Consider the following 16,505-nt stretch of genomic DNA (forward strand, 5'->3'; position numbering starts at 1 on the left):
GATATACAAGGCATCTATATAAGTTCTCTCCATCTGATTCCCCTTCGGATCACTAATAGTTTCTCCTGTCTTCAACAACCCAACACAAGAAATCATCACGGACTCAGAAAGGCCACGCAAGATAACATGTCTCGATACCCGCCCAACCCCCAAGACGCCCAAACGCTCGAGCAGCAGCGTGTTGAGGCAGGCGCACGCGAGATCCTCGCCCGCGTCCCAGCCCACGTCCAACTGACCGGACCCTCGGGGGCCCTCCTGGGGCCTTATTCCTCTCTACCGTCCGTATGCCCCGTTCACGTTACAGCCCAATTATACTAAAACATTCTCCAGATACACCCCGGACCTCATAACCCCCTGGATGAACCTCGCAGCCGCAATCGACAACCAGCCAGGCCTGTCCGCAACCGAAAAAGAACTCTGCACCCTCGCAACGCTCTCCGAGCACAACGCGCCCTACATCCTCTACGCGCATTCCGAAGTCGCCCTCGAAGCAGGCCTCACCCGCGCGCAAATCGAGGACGCGAAATCAGGCCGCACGCCTGCGGGGCTGACGGATCCCGAGGCGGCTGTGTATGCGCTCGCGCTGGAGATGGCGCGCAGTCGGGCCCCGATCTTGGAGAGCGTCTTTGGGCCTGCGGTTGATGTTTTGGGACGCGAAAAGGTTGCGAGGATTGCGCATGTTGTGGGAGGGTTTGGGTATGTGGCGCTTCTGGCGAATTTGGCGGCCGAGGTTGGTGTTGAGATTATGAAGGACTAGATTAAGGGTTAGGAAGCTGGAGCTGGAGCGGAGCGTATTGCTTGAGTAGGAGAGTTATCTGGCAAGTGTTAAGCCACTAAGAGACTAAGATAAGAAGTCCATATACTTATATATCTCTAATCCAAGTCAGCAAAACCTAGTACTGTGAAGCCAATCACCCAAGTAGGGACTCATTTCTTCTAAACTTGATGGTGCACCAGCAGGGCGGGTTGTGCCCCAAAAAGCCTCCAGATCAACTCTAGCTTGTTCCCAGGAGAAGTTCAAGAAAATCTCGATTATAGTAGATACGGCTATATTGTTGATATTTTTATGGCAAATGAGGATCAGAATACAAGAGGGTGTCTGGGTAGGAGTAAACACTATCATCAATATCTTTGTGCCTTGCATGGACAGCAAGAGACTCTAACTGAGCACTGCGGGCGAAACGCCAGCAGGATCGAGACCTGCGTGGAGAGGGATGTCATTTGCCATGCTTACCCGCGGGTTGTGTTGGATATTTAATATTATGTATTCATGGTCTTTTCAGCGAGAGTTAATATGGTCTAAGTGATTTAACTCAGGTTATGACTTTGAGAGTGGTATGAACATATTGATTGGGACTTCTGACATGATTGTGATAAGAGCATAGGAGTGCTAAATGACACCCGTGAAAAAAAAAGAAATGTCTTTCTCCTTTACTCATCTTCCAGCCCCAGTATATTCAAGGTCTCCGCCCAGAGCCTCCTTTGCCCGTCAGTATCAAACGCCCAGGGTGCATAGCCGGGACCCCAAGGTCCAGAGTTCGGGTCGTGCAGATGACCGATTTGACAGTTTTCCAAGAATCTCCCCCCTTGTCCCTCTAGTTCCTTTGCAACAGCTCCCCACACAGTTGTAGCGGCTCCTTGCTCCGGACTCTTCCAGTACTTTGACACTTCATCGCCGCCCAATGTAGCCTTCTGTTCATCTGGAATGTGGCGCCCCAGATCCGTCTGAACGACACCCGGGTGCACACTGAACGCATGGAGGCCTTGGGAGCCGTATCGCCTCTCTATTTCATTCGCTGTCCAAATAGCCGCGGTCTTGCTCTGGCCGTACGCCTTCCAAGGTTCGTATTCACCCTCAAGGCTCAAATTGTTGAAGTTGACGGTCGACATTCGGTGCACGGCGGAAGAGAGGATGACAACACGAGAACTGAAATCGGGGCCCGATGAAGCCAGCAAGATAGGCTTGAGCAGGTAGAATAGAAGAAAGTGCGCCAAGTGATTACTGCCAAAGTGCACCTCAAAGCCATCTGCAGTTCGGCCCTCAGGACACGCCATCACTCCAGCATTCTCAATCAGGATATTCAGAGTCTTGCTCTTGGATTTGAACTCCTCCACGCACGTGCGAACAGACTCAAGGGAGTTGAGATCGAGGTGTAACAAATGGACTCGGGGACTACCGGCAATGTCGCCCAGATTGGTCTCCGCTTTTTTAACATCGCGGACCGTGAGAAAGAGCGTTGCGCCAGTGGCGTAGAGGGCGCGTGCTGTCTCAACCCCGAGACCAGAGGAGCAGCCAGTTATCAAAATAACCTTGTCTGATAGCTTCTCTTCAAGCTCTTGGTCTTTGATAATCTGTAGGGCGGTTGGACGGGCGTCACCGGGGCCTTTGATTGATTGGTGAACTGCAGCGTAGGTGGATGGCATGTTTGCGATAGATATCTATCCCTAGATACAGTAGCAAAAAAATTTACAAAAGTAAAAATGTACAAGACCTAACAAATGCCTTTTAAATAAACCAGTTATATCAGACGAGTTGTGAGTCGGCTTTAGTCGGCTCCAGGCTGACGTCTGCAATTCTTTTTATTTCCGCTTAAATCCAGTAAGGAGCAAAAAGACCTAGGCTTGTATAGTAGAATGCATCAGCGCGGAGACTTTGCATGTGGTTCGGAGGCTTTGTAAGTGGTTCGGGGGCTTTCCAAGGAGGCTTTGCAGTCCGAGCCAAGGCGGGGACATAATTTAGAAGGAAGGCAATTTGCAGGTGCAAGCTTGCCCAGAGTTTCATGGAAGGTGTGGCGGAAGAGGGAGGGGGTGGGGGCAAACTCTTTGGGTATCTTGTCTATGGTATTATTCATTAATTCCGATATCCGAGTCATCCAAGTACGGAGTAAGAGCTTCTTCTTTGGCTGTTACTTCTCATGCTTAGCTGGTTTAATAATTACTGTTAAAAGTACAATGCAGAGTTGAGAGATGTATATACTATACTCTTTTCATTAAATCTCATCCTTTTCATCACCTACAGTACTAGTCACCGTCGAGGATATTTGCCCTAAGAGGTGGTATATCATTATGTTGCCGAGAAACGAGGAGGATACCTTGACGTGGACCCTGGTGGAATCGGAAACCTCCACAGCTTCAGGGTATCACTAATCATTAATTCCACAGCATCGTCATTAGTAAATCATAAATAATAATGTATTTCACTAGCGGTCCACGGATCACAACCGATCCGCGCACTCCCCCAAAATATATTCGAACCTGAAGTTGTTTTGGGGACAAGGATCAGGGAATGGGGAAAGTATTGAACCTTGAATATCCAGGTACTCCGGAGGGAAGCGGATTTTGGGTACTCTTCTGCCATTCAACACCTGCAGCTCATTTTAAACCTCATTAGCGCCACCAAAGCACTTGTCATCTTACACTTCACATTTATCATGGTATAATCACACTTGGAATCCTACTATGGATCAATTTCGAAGCCATGGTGCAGTGTGTTTTTGGGATGTTGATGAATAGATCAACTAACCATGCATCATGAACTAGTACTTAGAATCTAGGCTTAGCTTATATAAATCTTAAACTTATGGGGTATCCCTAGTGCAGAGCCTCATCGTCACAAAGCGGATCAACCATATTATAACAATCATCAAGTTGCCTGGACTAAGAAATAGTGGTGGCTCTACTTCAAAGTGGAGATATCGGAAATCCCGGATATGTGCCCTTTGGGTTTCCAATTCTCCTGAGAGCATTTGGAGACATTAATAATGCGTTCAATTGCTCGGAAACTTTATTTATATTCATCCATGTCTTCTTCTGATTTTGGATGACGGCATTTCTCCAGATTTTTACTGATGACTGCCGTGCACTCCCCTTGAGAAAACCTCATTTGAGTACAACAAGGAACAAAAGATGGGGAGTAAATGTATTAGAACTCTCTTTAATCTACTTATCCATGCTACCTTGCTTATTTATGCTATACATTACTTTCTAGCATTTAAACTCGCTTTTCCACCTACATAAAATGTGCCCTCCTCATTCATGTGATACGAACAATTATCAGCTCCCTAGAGACAAAAATATACCGAAATTTGCCAAGTCGAGCCAGTACTTCTGCAGAAAAGCCCTTGAAGCGAAAATGGCCATTGTAGCAGTGGCCGGCGAAACTGGTGGTATTGGACGTGCCATAGTTGAAGCCATTGTCAGACGTGGCAAACACAACGTCAAGATCCTCAGTCGAAAGGTATTGTTTAGAACAAATGACTTTTATATTTCCCTTATACTTCTTTCCCGGCTCGCTGATATGTAAGGCCAGGCGAATGACTCCCTGGCGGATGAGCTCGGGGCACCAATCATCCCCGTCGATTATTCGGCCGTTGGCAGCCTAACTTAGGTACTTAAAGACCATGAGATTGATACTGTGATCTCGTCGATTTTTACGATGCCTGTGTCTGGCATCGCTCCCGAGGTTGCCTTGATACGGGCTTCTCAATCATCAAGAACCACCCATCGATTCATTCCAAGCAATTGGGCGTTCCACTGGGCAAAAGGTAAAACCAACACACTCTATTCGTGCTGTGGTCTTACAAAGAGAGCTAACGGAGCATGCTCGTCGAATAGTCGTGAGGATTTGGCTCCCTCGATACCTATGAAGCTCCTAGCTCTCGATGAGCTGAAGAAGACTGATTTAGAGTACACTGTTTTCTACGTTGGTTTCCCGCTGGATTACTATGCTGGACCCTCGATCAAGTCGTACGTGTCGCCTCTGATCGTTGTTATTGACATGGAATGTAACATGGCTGCAATACCGGGGTCGGGAAACACGCCTATCGCATTTACGCACTCGCTCGATGTTGGAAAGTATGTTGATGCAAGCCTGGACCTGAAGAAATGGGACGCATCATACCGGATTATTGGTGACAAGGCCACTTGGAATGAATTTGTGAAACTGGCCGAAACCTTGAAGGGTACATTACTCACAAAATATACAATTATGGAAACCGGGGTATTGCTAATAAGTCGGGTGTAACAGGTACCCAGTTTACTATTGTCCATGACAGCGTGGAGGACCTTAAGAAAGGAAAAGTGACACTCCTCCCATCAACAAAGAAATACTTGTCTTCTATGACTATAAATGCTCTAGAAAGTCAGTCTGTGTTCTTGTCTACTTTTGGGTTGCTCTTTGAGGATGGGACCTTTGATCTGGAGGAGAAGGGAGCCTTGAACAACTTGTTCCCTGAGATAGGGGCTTTGAAGATCAAACAGGCTGTGCAGGCTGCTGTGAACAGAGTGTAGGAGTTGATAAAACAGAATTACTCTTGCATTCCATAGAGTATATTGTGACTGAAGCTCAAAGTCTATTATTTCTTTTAATTCTTTACCCGTAAACTATTTGTTCCTGTCAATCAACCGCGACTTAAAGCCCCAGCGGTTAACACGGTACTGACAAATAAGAGTTTGGTTTTTGTTCTGACATTGGAGAATGCCTGGTGCTGATGGGTTTTACTTCGCAGGTACGAAACTGGTGGTGGTGGGGCACCACCCCATGTCTCATCTGACTGCATATCGCTTATCTCCAACCGTATTGATTTAGGTCTGACCTCTCAACATTCTTCTAGAACATCGGGGGCAAGCCTCCCGGAGCGTAGTGGAGTGTGGCGTGTCCGGATGGTCCGGCTGTTTCGGTATTACTTTTGGTGTGGGGTCAGGAATCCTCCACTCAGGTACGAGAATAATCGGCGAAATACGTATACGGAGTAGGCAGTGTGCTGCTGTGCGGCACAGGGTGGGTCTGCAGCCCCTGGAGATGGCAGATCTACATCGGAAATGCGCTTTACAACAGCATGGAATAACACCCAGAATCGCGGAGGAGTGTGGAGGTGTCCGCTGACGTCGATCTTGGTCTCTTCATTATTCGCGCTCTTTTACGAAGTTTTGATACGTCCTAACAAGCCTCCCAGGTTCTATCGCCCCTCTCTTCCGCCGGCTGACTCTCACCGGCAACGGAAATAAAATTCGCGGGTTTATCCTGAGCAGCGCCTATTCAATCTACATCTAGGCTGCCGTTCCTGCCGGACGCAGAGTGCGCCGATCTTCTACGGGTCCGTGATATTCAGTTCAACATTCCTTATCTCCATCCTTCCTTGGGTTACCGCTACCCCAGCATATGTTGCTACCGGACTCCTGTATACTGAAACTGAAACTTCCACTAGACACTTCCGCAGGGGTTCGAGACTAATAGATTGCTAAACCTGATGTATTCTCCTGCTGGCGTCCTTGTTTGAATAATCGCGCCAATAACATTAACCCCGGCCGAACCCCGTCTATGTTTTCCCTTTCTTTGAAAAGCAATAAAACCAAATCCTATGAATTCTTGGCAGTGGCAATCTGACGCAGATCAAAACCACAAAGTATGCCTCGCTTACCTCGCCAGATTCGCGGGGACTGTAAGTCTTCCCCGCTTGTGGAGACTCGCAATGAAGAGTAGCGGTCCACACGGTATAGTATGGATTGTTCAATTCGTTTTCAAAAAGTCTCGTTGCAGTTTTATTTGCAAGTGAAGTTGTATGCCGGAACCCTAAGGTTAATAGACTAAAGAGCGCATTGAGATCCTATGTCATCACAAGGTAACTGACAACAATTTTTCTTTTCTTTTCTTTGTGCCTAAGACAAGCTCCATTATTAATTTTCATTGTTAAGCGTTCCAGGGAGCCTGGAGCACGTGTCAAGAAATTTGGAGGGACGATTGGTGATCTTTTCTTCGCAGGTTGGGGCTATGTAGCTAATGGGTCCACGCGTCCAAGTTCGCGTGATAAACTCGACTCTCCGCGATCCCAATTACGTAGCCGGTCGATGTGCCTTAGCATGATGTTTCCACTGACGCCCGGCTTGGGCATTGGCAGCCAGCAGTTAGCACATGAAGCGCCGCAGCATCCGCCCAAGTACTTAAGGCCATCACCATCTGCACCCATGGTCACATTCGCCACGAAGAATCTCTCTTTTTCCATTTTGTTTTGGGGCAGTCAGCCCAATAATCCCGTTAACGACAACTATGTTATTCAAGCGCCCTCCTAGTGAGAAGGGAGCCGCGTGGCCGGCCATCTTAGTAGGGTTATTCGCGTCATTTGGCGGCATTCTGTATGGATATGACACCGGGACTATCGCTGGTATCCAGACTATGCCCTACTGGATCGAGGAATTCAATAACCCTGGTGCTGGCCGCATATCCTTAATTGTTTCTATCTTGTCGGTTGGAACGTTCATTGGGTCACTCGCAGCGGGTATCATGGCAGACTTTACAGGCCGAAGATGGGGAATCATCCTGTCAGTCATGCTCCCTTTCAATCTCGGTGTGGCCCTTCAAACTGCTGCTACAACGCAGCCCCTGTTTATTGCTGGTCGCTTTTTTGCGGGCCTGGGAGTTGGCCTAGTTTCCGCCATGGGTGTGTTGATCGGCAGATTCGTTTCAGGATTCCATAATATTACATTGCTAATTGTTGACAGTCCCCATGTACCAATCCGAGACTCTACCTAAATGGATCAGAGGCGCAGTTGTTGGATGCTACCAGCTCTGCATCACAATTGGCCTTTTCCTGGCTGCTATTGTGAATTGGGCAACCCAGAACAGGAACGACAGCGGTACTTGTCTAATACTCCTTCGTCAATAATGCAAGAAAACGCTAACAGGCGCCCAGGCAGCTATCGTATCCCGCTTGCCATTCAATTCGCATGGGCTTTGATTTTAGTAACTCTCCTTTCTGACAAGGTACAATACCAATCAGTCTATAACTAACTTGGTAGTAGGCTGGAGGTCTGCTCTTCCTGCCAGAGACACCGCGTTTTCTGATCAGAAAAGGAGATGAGGCCCAAGCTCATCGATCGTTGATGTTTCTCCGCCGCTTGAGCGCTGATGATCCAGCGATTATCTCCGAGATTCAAGAGCTGAAGAGCATCTGGGAGTATGAGAAGTCTCTTGGCTCTGCTTCCTATATTGAATGCTTCAAGGGCACTGCCGGTAAACGCACAATTACCGGAATCACACTCCAATCACTCCAGCAACTCGTCGGTATCAATTTCATCATCTATTACGGTACAAGTTACTTCGCAGAGAACGTCGAGGGCCTCCCCGACTCTTTCATCCTGCAGGTGATAGTTAATTCCGTCAATGTGGTCATGACACTTCCAGGCCTTTGGGCAATTGACCGTTTCGGACGGCGCCCGGTTCTTCTGACGGGTGCCATCGGTATGGGTGTCTCCCAATATATTGTGGCAGCTTGTGGCGCTGCAACTCCGGTTTCCAATTTCACTTCACAATGCGCCCAGTTCGCTTTTATCTGCATATACGTCTCTTTCTTCGGTAAGTGAGCACAATTATGCCTCAGAGAACTCTGGCTGACAGCTACAAAAGCATCCACTTTTGGCCCCTGCGCTTGGGTTGTCACGGGAGAGATTTTTACGCTCCAGACCCGTGCCAAAGGTCTTTCCATGACGACTGCGGCAAACTGGTTTTTCAACTGGCTGCTCTCTTATATTACGCCGTACCTCACTGGAGCGCTCGCCCCAACCCAGTCCAACGTGTTCTGGATCTGGGGTAGCTTCTGCTGGATCGCCCTGGTGTTTGTATACGCCATGATTTATGAGACGAAGGGGCTGTCGCTTGAAAAGGTCTCTGAGCTCTATGAAAATGTCCCGAGGGCATGGAAGAGCCCCGGTTACCGTTCTGAGCTTCACATGGGCTCTGTTTCTCAAGCTCACCAGAACACTTCGATTTTTGAAGATGAAAAGCCTTTGGACCTGTCTCTGGAGGATGCTAGCAAAGCGTGATCAGGTACTCGATGCCAGCAGTGGACTCTTGCAACCCGTGTCAGACAAAGGGAGACCCACTAGCGAATCTCGTCTTATCAGGACCAGTTGTATTTCAGCCCTGGGTTTGATTGTTACCTAGTCTGTTTCCTTTCCTTTTATTCCTGTGAACTTTTACTAGTATGATAGAAGTTCTCATCAATGTTGTCTCACCGTTGTCTGCAGGGTATATCTAGCTGTAGAATGATATTACGCTCTTAGTTCAATGCCTGGGCCTTGTCGCATGTGGGTTTGATTTCTTAAACGTTCTTGAGGTCTAGAACCATGAATCTTAAACCATTTTTACTAAACCAGATATTTAAGGCTCCATAGCTGGTTTAGAAGCTGCTTAATTTGATTATTATATAGAGCAGTCTATCACAACATAAGTCTTAAGACAGGGTTATATAGAAGGGACGTGGCTGCCTTAGGTCCCCTAACAGTATCCTAACATCTACTTGTTACTAGGCAACTACTGCAATTGAAGACTAACTGACATCTGACGCTGATCCAACCTCGCCACTTACAAATAACAAGACCTTTAAGTTTCTCTCTCCAATGACTTCCATTTCTCTCCGGCTTACAACATGCTTGGCCCGAGTGTCTCAACCACGACATCTACAACGACACCGACTAACCCCTCGATTCCAGGCCCAACGCAGTCAGGCTCTCCCAGCAACTGCAACCAATGGCATCTTGTCGCGGGTGAGTCAATTTCCCGTCCTAGTGTGCCTCGTACCAGATAGCAAACATTGCTTATACTACTTCCTACACGCGCAGATGGGGATTCGTGCTGGATGATCACATGGGAGTATGGAATCACACTGGATCAGTTGGAAAGCAAGCCCCAAAAGAGGGTTTAGTCAACCACTGACGATGGAATCCCGCGTTACAGGAACCCTGCTGTGAAAAATGATTGCGCCAAGGGATTCTAGGGTGGGTATGCGTACTGCGTGGGTGTTGGTGCATGAAGGCCTCTATACTCCTAGAAAAGCATAGAATTACCTTAACTATACTTAGAGTTAAAATAGTGTGTATTATATTAGATTAGGGTTCTTATAATTAAATATGGTTAGCATGGTGTCCTAATATCTGAGAAGCGCCGCCAAGGCCTTAGTGCGCCAATCAAATGAATCAAGCTTAATCACATGCCGTTGTAGATAAGTTAATTTATCAAGACTGTCGAGGAGCAGGATGAGATGCTGGTCCCCACGTGATTGGGGCCTGTGCCTCTTCTCATCGTACTCGAAGCATGTTTCACTGCCCGTTCCCATCACAGAGGCCATCAGCATCATTGGCCCCGTCACCATCTCATTAATGCATGCTTGCTGGGCCCTCCAAACTCTTCTTAGCCAGCCTTCTCATCCCGTCAATTGACACCTACACCTGCCAATCTCGTCTACGACGAAAATCCCAGCAACAAAAAAGGCCAGGGACAGGAATCCCACGCTTGCCATGAGAAACCCTGCGGACCTTCCACTGGAACTCTTCACTTTAGTGCTAGATGATGTCCTGGCGGAGGAGTCCACTGTCGCTCAAGCTTGCCATCTGTTGCTGGTAGACCATAAATGGCAACGAATCTTGCTCCCCCGGATCTATACTAAATGGACCTATGATGGAGCCCAGCACTCTTTCCACTCCCTTTGGAAATTTTGGCTAACAGTCAACCGCAACCCTGGTATTGCTGGCTTGGTAGAAACACTGGTAATTGGCAATTGGGGATTCAACGAGTACGAAACACTGGGCCATGACTTTGATTATGTCCTGGAAACTTCGGATCTTGATCTTATGCGCGCCAAGATCAATACAATTGGATTGCAAGACCAAGAGGAGACTCTCCTTAAGGATCTGGCACGCGGTGACCGTCGGCCAATCATGGCACTCCTTCTTACCTGTTTCCCAAATGTTACTGCGATCGATGCACAAGTGCCGAGATCTGACCCTATCTTGGGCTCCGTCCTTCGTCGTATTTTGGCTCAGCGCAAGAGGGCGGCGAGTGCTGCTAAACGCACCACCTCTCCAGATGGAGCTCCAATTCCATTGACTCGTTTGACCTCCATTCGTCTGTGGTGTGAAATCTATATTGAAACCGACTTGGATCTAAACGGTGCCTATGTGGACAGGGCCCGGCTGCGTCTAGACGATGTGTGGCCGCTTATCTTCCTCCCAGGACTCGAGACCCTTGGGCTATATGAGGTAGACTTTCAGGGGATGTTAGGAATATTGAGGGCTCAGGGCCATGGACATGGCACTATCCAAGGTCTTACAGTGGCTTGCGCATCACACTCAGAAGCAGCGCTTGAAGATTTCCAGGCGTTCATGGCTGCCATGCGCCGGTTACAACGGTTCTCATTCAGCTTTGATGATATGTATTGTGGGTTTGCCGATGTCGATCCCCCACTGGTTATATCCAACTCGGACCTCTGGCCAATCCTACAAAGGCACCAGCAGTCGTTGCAGGTCCTTGATATTTACCGGCACGGGGATAGGAGATCTTATGAGAGACAGATTGGGCATACCAATGAACTCACCGGGTTTAGGCAGCTTCAGCATCTGTCTCTTCAGGTTGATACATTACTGGGGGGCAGCACAGAGTCTCCCCCGCCACCCACCCTACTCCGGGATTCCCTTCCTGCTGGACTACAAACACTTACATTCTACCAGGGCGAAGGGCTCAAGATGATCCATGACCTCGAGGCTCAAATCGCAACTTTGGTCTCTAGCAAGAAGTTCCCTTCCCTTAAACGCATTACACTTGAAGATATGCACCACTCTAATTTTTCCCGCGCTATGTCTGCGTCACAGTCCCTCCAACACATCCTTCACACCGCGGGAACAAGTATCTCCTTTGCGAGCAGTAATCCCCACCAGGACCTCCTGGGTGCAAATTACAAGCCGGTGGCAGGTGGGAGAAACCCAACCCTCTCGCTCGAGTCATATAAATTGCGACTCTCTGGCCAGCAGCGATACAGAATGGTCATGGACCAACTGAACCCAATGGAGGAGGACACCGACCCGGAGCCCAGCACCGCAGGGGACATGGACTTTGGCCCGCATGAGAGATACTGCCTCCCATTTACCGACCACCGCGGGAGCACTGCATACATGGTTTTTAACGCCTATGCCAAGTGCCCCCTGCCCAAGCTCTACTCGTTCGCCGTATACCTCACGCACAGGGATATTGGCCCCCATCACCCAGATATCCACGACAGTCTCAAGGCCTTTTATGAGGCTGCGACCTCAACAGACTGCGACAACCTCGCTGTACCAGACATCTGGAGACTAGACTTCTACTTCGTCCCCGGGGCCACAGATACCCAGTGCGTGGAGCATTTCCACCGCGAGCTAGCAGTCCGTGGCACCTTTAATGCAACAATTCAAAGGTACCGCGAGTCCCGCCGCGCAGACCCACCTCGCGAACCTCCTCCAAGCCAGCCAGGAACACTACCCGACATGGTGGACTGGTATGATAATCATTTGACCGCGGGTCAGATGCTATTTATCTGTGAGGACATACCCAGCCCGGCCGCGAATGGGTCATCGGACTCGGGGTGGGTCATGTGGCAGGTGTGGTTCGGTTCGAAGACCACAAGGAAACCCTGGGAAATGGAGGAGTGGGAAAGGGATTATTTTGGGCTACGTGGGTATGGCAATGGTCCTCCCGAAGGGTGGGTTGATGAGAATGCTGGTGATGGTGATGGTGGTGATGAGGGTACCAGGAATAGTGCTGGCGATGCAGGTGGTGAACAACAACCCACCTCAGCACCACGCATCGTGAAATCTAGGTGCACGATTACTCGAGAACATCCCTTGTGGGACGGGGAGGATGTCATAACTTTTGGGGCCATCATGTCCGCCAACCGGCCCATGGCGCACGAGAAAGTTGGAGACTTCTGGACTAATGCGAAGGCGTGGGGTTGGAAGAATTGGTAGTTATCTCTTTCGCGTGCTGGTGCTGGAGGTCTGTCGAGGTGGGTGTTGCGAGGGAGGCCTGGGGGAGATTATGTGGGTTGGATTCGAAGAGGTTGGATGGCGTGGGGTAGGCATAGTATGGGATGGGGGCCTGCGACTACATTCCATGGTCTATGGTAGGTGGTGGCTTCTTTTCTTAGCGACATACATACATACGACTGCTTTATGGATATACATTACTTTACTTTAGGTTGTTGGATAGCAATAGCATGACATTACCCTCTGGTATGAGCCATGGATTTCACTATGGTAGTACAGCCAGAAACGCAGCTCTACCGAGTTATGATGTACATGTTCCGTCCGGCGTTAAAGCAGACTATGAAGAAGAGAAGAAAAAAAAAAAAAAAAAAAAAAAAAAAAAAAAAGGAAGAAGGCTAGTCAAAGCAGGTATGTTGTAAATCCTGGCTATCCTGCCTATAAACGATATCCAATATGCTAAACGAATTCACAAGACAATTATTGATGATGGAAAAATGGCAAGGTGCATTGATATCATGGATTTACAAACTCTCATTGCTCGGCAATGAGGGGGTAACCCTGGATTAGGACCTTTCTAAGTGGTTTAGTGCTGTCTTTGGGACTAGTGATCCTAGATTAACAAGATGCTCCTTTGTCTAGTTTGGTAACCTGAGCCTCTCTCTTAGGGCTTGGCTTGGGGGGCAAAGACCTGTTATTATTAGCAGAGAATGTTATTAACTAGAGTAGAAAAAAGTCTAGTCAAGAATATTTCAAAGGAACAGTCACTTACCATACTACCCTATTCATATGTATGTGCCCCCTTAGAACCTCAGAGCTCGTGACATATTAATGCAGCACAATGGCCTCCGCCTCCACTTCCTCTGCCCCTGACACCAATGTTGTACAGGTACAAATAACCTTCCTTACAACAGGAATGGTCCGAATCCGGTCTCTGCTTAGTCTGCAGTAAAAGATAGATAGAGTCCATGCCTATAGGTATATTCCTTATCTACCACCTATTAGAGGGCCTTTACCTTTTTAACATGGGCTACATATATTGCTATATAACCGCGGGAGTCTTGGGCACCCATGAAACTGCTACTTGGGGACGTCCAAAAGAAAGCTGATGATGGCATTAGAGATGAGGATTAACAAGAGGCGATCAGTCATCTGTCTTGCTGTATGCGATTAATAGAGACCGACTTTCTTCCTATCTACCGAGATCCTTTTCTGGGAGCTGCTCTATCTATTTAGAGATGAGGAGGATCCCTATTACCCTCCAACTGCCGACACCCTTGCAGAATAGTCTTTGCGCCACCAGCAGATATGGCGACTTTTACCCCGAAACGGCTCTGTATGCTGCGATAATACATCAGGAGACAAGTATTTGAGATTCATTCCTTCCATGGTCGTCGTCCCATCACATCACTGCCTATTAACCACGTCCGATTCGCTTCGAACGCTACGCAAATACTCAAGGATCTGGAGGGGCCGGCCGGAAATCTATCGAAGCCGTCAGGGAAACACAAATGTCGTACCACGGGTGGAGTCTGCGGCCTCAGGGCGAAAAGAAGGACGGTTGAGGGTTTGTTTCCAGCAACGTCATTGTCGATTGCGCCGAGGCCTTCAGAACCCAGCCGCACTTGAGACCTGGGCTGGCTTTGTCACTGAGCACATCGAAAAAAAGTGGAGCAATCATGATTACGGCCTTTGCATATGGCATAAAATCCAAGATTTGGAAGACTTCGCCTTTCTAACCAAAGCGAGTGGGAAGCGCATCTGGGGCTCCCTTTAATGAGTCGGAAACATACCTGTAAAAAGACGCATTTGTGCTTGAATATCAGCAGCGATTGAGAGTTGACTTCTCCGAGGAACGTCAAGGAGCAGCAAGCCCCAGACGAAAGCCCCATTTTGTTACCCCGGTGGGTGGTCGCATATTCTCTGCAGGACAGAACGTTTGTCATGGCGGAGACATTGCATCTTAAACGCCTTGAAGATACACAGAACCCGTTTAAGGATCTAGCGATTACCCCAGGCCATAAGAAGGTTATCTGGTCTCTTGTCCACTCCCACTTTGAGAATCGGAAAATGGAACAGGCACACTTTTTCATGACATCAGCCAGGATATAATTCACAATAAAGGCAAGGGACTCGTGCTTCTGCTGGACGAAGCAAACGTTTTCATATCATGACGACAACCCTCGGATTTGCAGAGGAACTCTCTAGTCTCGGGCAAGTATTACAAGGATTCATCCAGAAAAATAGTTACTAACCTGCCTTTCCAGTCGTCCTCCGGGTCTTAGAGTACTATTCTGGAGTCCTCTTCCTCGCGACAAACAGGGTTGGTAACATGGACGAGGCCTTTAAATCTCGCATTTATATCAGCCTCTACTATCCTCCCTGAAGCTTAAGCAGATAAAGAAGATATGGGTAATAAATCTTACTTGCCTCAAGTCTATTGGAAAAGAGCGGCACCGCGCGACGGGCCAACCAAAGCTCAGCATTGCTACAGCGGATATATATAAAATTTGCGATGGAACATTTTGCTAAGACTAATAAGATGGGCAAAGCCTAGAATGGAAGGTAGACACAGAACGCATTTCTTACTATGGTGGCACTCGCCTGGTACGACCAGCATAGCGCAAAGGGTAAGCCGCATGAGGGTTCGACTCATGACATTACGGTCAAACACTTTAGGACCGTGGCCAAGGCAATCTGGGGTTTTGACGAGTATCTGCAGAAAACCAAGGGCAAAAGCGATGCACAGCTTGCATGCTACACTTGGACACGATCTGATCATATCTCCAGCAGCACCCACTGCAGTCCCCTCCGGCAGTATCAGAAAGGGGCAGTCCGTCTCCTCCACGTTCACATGGGTACCAAAGCTCAAGTGGTTATAAGAGCGCCTATGCAGAGCAACAGTACGAAGCTAGAGCTAGAGGTCCAGCAGTTCCCCCTAGGCGCTTTCCATACACTTTCTTTGATTCCGCGCCGACGACCGAACCACAGTATAACACATGTAGTCAGCCCAGACATACTTTGATGCTTGAGCCATACCCTGGGCGCCATGATGTCACACACGAATCATCACACTACAGCAAGCAGTTTACCCATGTAGAGGAATATTCCATATCATTATTGTCATGAACGCCTCAGCCACTACTAGTGATAAAGACAGACCAGTTAACTAAAACCTTGTTAATTACTGGTATTCCACGGGGGTTGTCATGGGTGGGCAGCTGTAAACTAAGGACCCAAAGTACTAGAATAAGCATTTATTCTACTAATAGGATGTGAATGTTTATCTTACTTCTAGATGCCTAGGACTTTAATATATAATAATTAAGTGATTAGTTAGTTAAGGCAAAAACACTGGAACGTGCGCTCCTACACCTACACACGCATAGACTCATTGTGGTGCCTACATCTCAACGCAGCTCCTCTTTATGAGTTCTACAAGCTATCTTCCTCTCTACCAATCCGTAGCGGCCTTGGGATGTCATCGGCCCGGTTCCCTTACATGATCTCAAAACGCTGGCAGCGCCCTCGACTCACTCTTCGGACTCTGGTGTCCCAGCACAGGAATCTGTCCACTCACTGTCCTACGATGATCAGTGACCACGAAGAAGCAGCACATTGAAAACAGAACGACTTTGTGGATCAATTCGTTTATAAACAGTCGACTACAATGCAAAATTCTGAATCTCTCTTGAGTTTGATTACCACGACTCTCTGAAGAT

At 48.2% G+C, this 16,505-nt stretch overlaps 5 protein-coding genes across 5 annotated transcripts; 4 read left to right on the forward strand and 1 right to left on the reverse strand.

The window, feature by feature from the left end:
* Positions 1-126: 126 nt before the first annotated feature.
* On the forward strand, positions 127-757 carry BJX68DRAFT_262863 (carboxymuconolactone decarboxylase family protein; the record flags this gene model as incomplete). The annotated part of the gene is made up of 2 exons (XM_071044549.1): positions 127-278; positions 331-757. The coding sequence occupies 2 exons, from the start codon at positions 127-129 to the stop codon at positions 755-757; spliced, it is 579 nt and encodes a 192-aa protein (XP_070903505.1).
* A 544-nt stretch (positions 758-1,301) lies between these two features.
* Positions 1,302-2,424, reverse strand: BJX68DRAFT_278247 (uncharacterized protein; the record flags this gene model as incomplete). Its single annotated transcript, XM_071048495.1, has 1 exon — positions 1,302-2,424. The coding sequence occupies one exon, from the start codon at positions 2,422-2,424 to the stop codon at positions 1,432-1,434; it is 993 nt and encodes a 330-aa protein (XP_070903506.1). The 3' UTR covers positions 1,302-1,431.
* A 1,708-nt stretch (positions 2,425-4,132) lies between these two features.
* BJX68DRAFT_252909 (NAD(P)-binding protein) lies at positions 4,133-5,289 on the forward strand (the record flags this gene model as incomplete). Its single annotated transcript, XM_071042628.1, has 4 exons — positions 4,133-4,237; positions 4,310-4,369; positions 4,406-4,961; positions 5,027-5,289. 4 exons carry the CDS (start codon positions 4,133-4,135, stop codon positions 5,287-5,289), a joined length of 984 nt encoding a protein of 327 aa, XP_070903507.1.
* Positions 5,290-7,045: 1,756 nt separating this feature from the next.
* Positions 7,046-8,817, forward strand: BJX68DRAFT_262867 (general substrate transporter; the record flags this gene model as incomplete). Its single annotated transcript, XM_071044550.1, has 5 exons — positions 7,046-7,436; positions 7,498-7,632; positions 7,689-7,738; positions 7,798-8,350; positions 8,402-8,817. 5 exons carry the CDS (start codon positions 7,046-7,048, stop codon positions 8,815-8,817), a joined length of 1,545 nt encoding a protein of 514 aa, XP_070903508.1.
* Positions 8,818-10,290: 1,473 nt separating this feature from the next.
* BJX68DRAFT_262868 (uncharacterized protein) lies at positions 10,291-12,768 on the forward strand (the record flags this gene model as incomplete). Its single annotated transcript, XM_071044551.1, has 1 exon — positions 10,291-12,768. The coding sequence occupies one exon, from the start codon at positions 10,291-10,293 to the stop codon at positions 12,766-12,768; it is 2,478 nt and encodes an 825-aa protein (XP_070903509.1).
* Between the last annotated feature and the right edge of the window lie 3,737 nt (positions 12,769-16,505).

Source organism: Aspergillus pseudodeflectus, assembly GCF_044049435.1.
Source record: "Aspergillus pseudodeflectus strain CBS 756.74 chromosome Unknown BJX68scaffold_5, whole genome shotgun sequence".
Lineage (NCBI taxonomy): Eukaryota > Fungi > Ascomycota > Eurotiomycetes > Eurotiales > Aspergillaceae > Aspergillus > Aspergillus pseudodeflectus.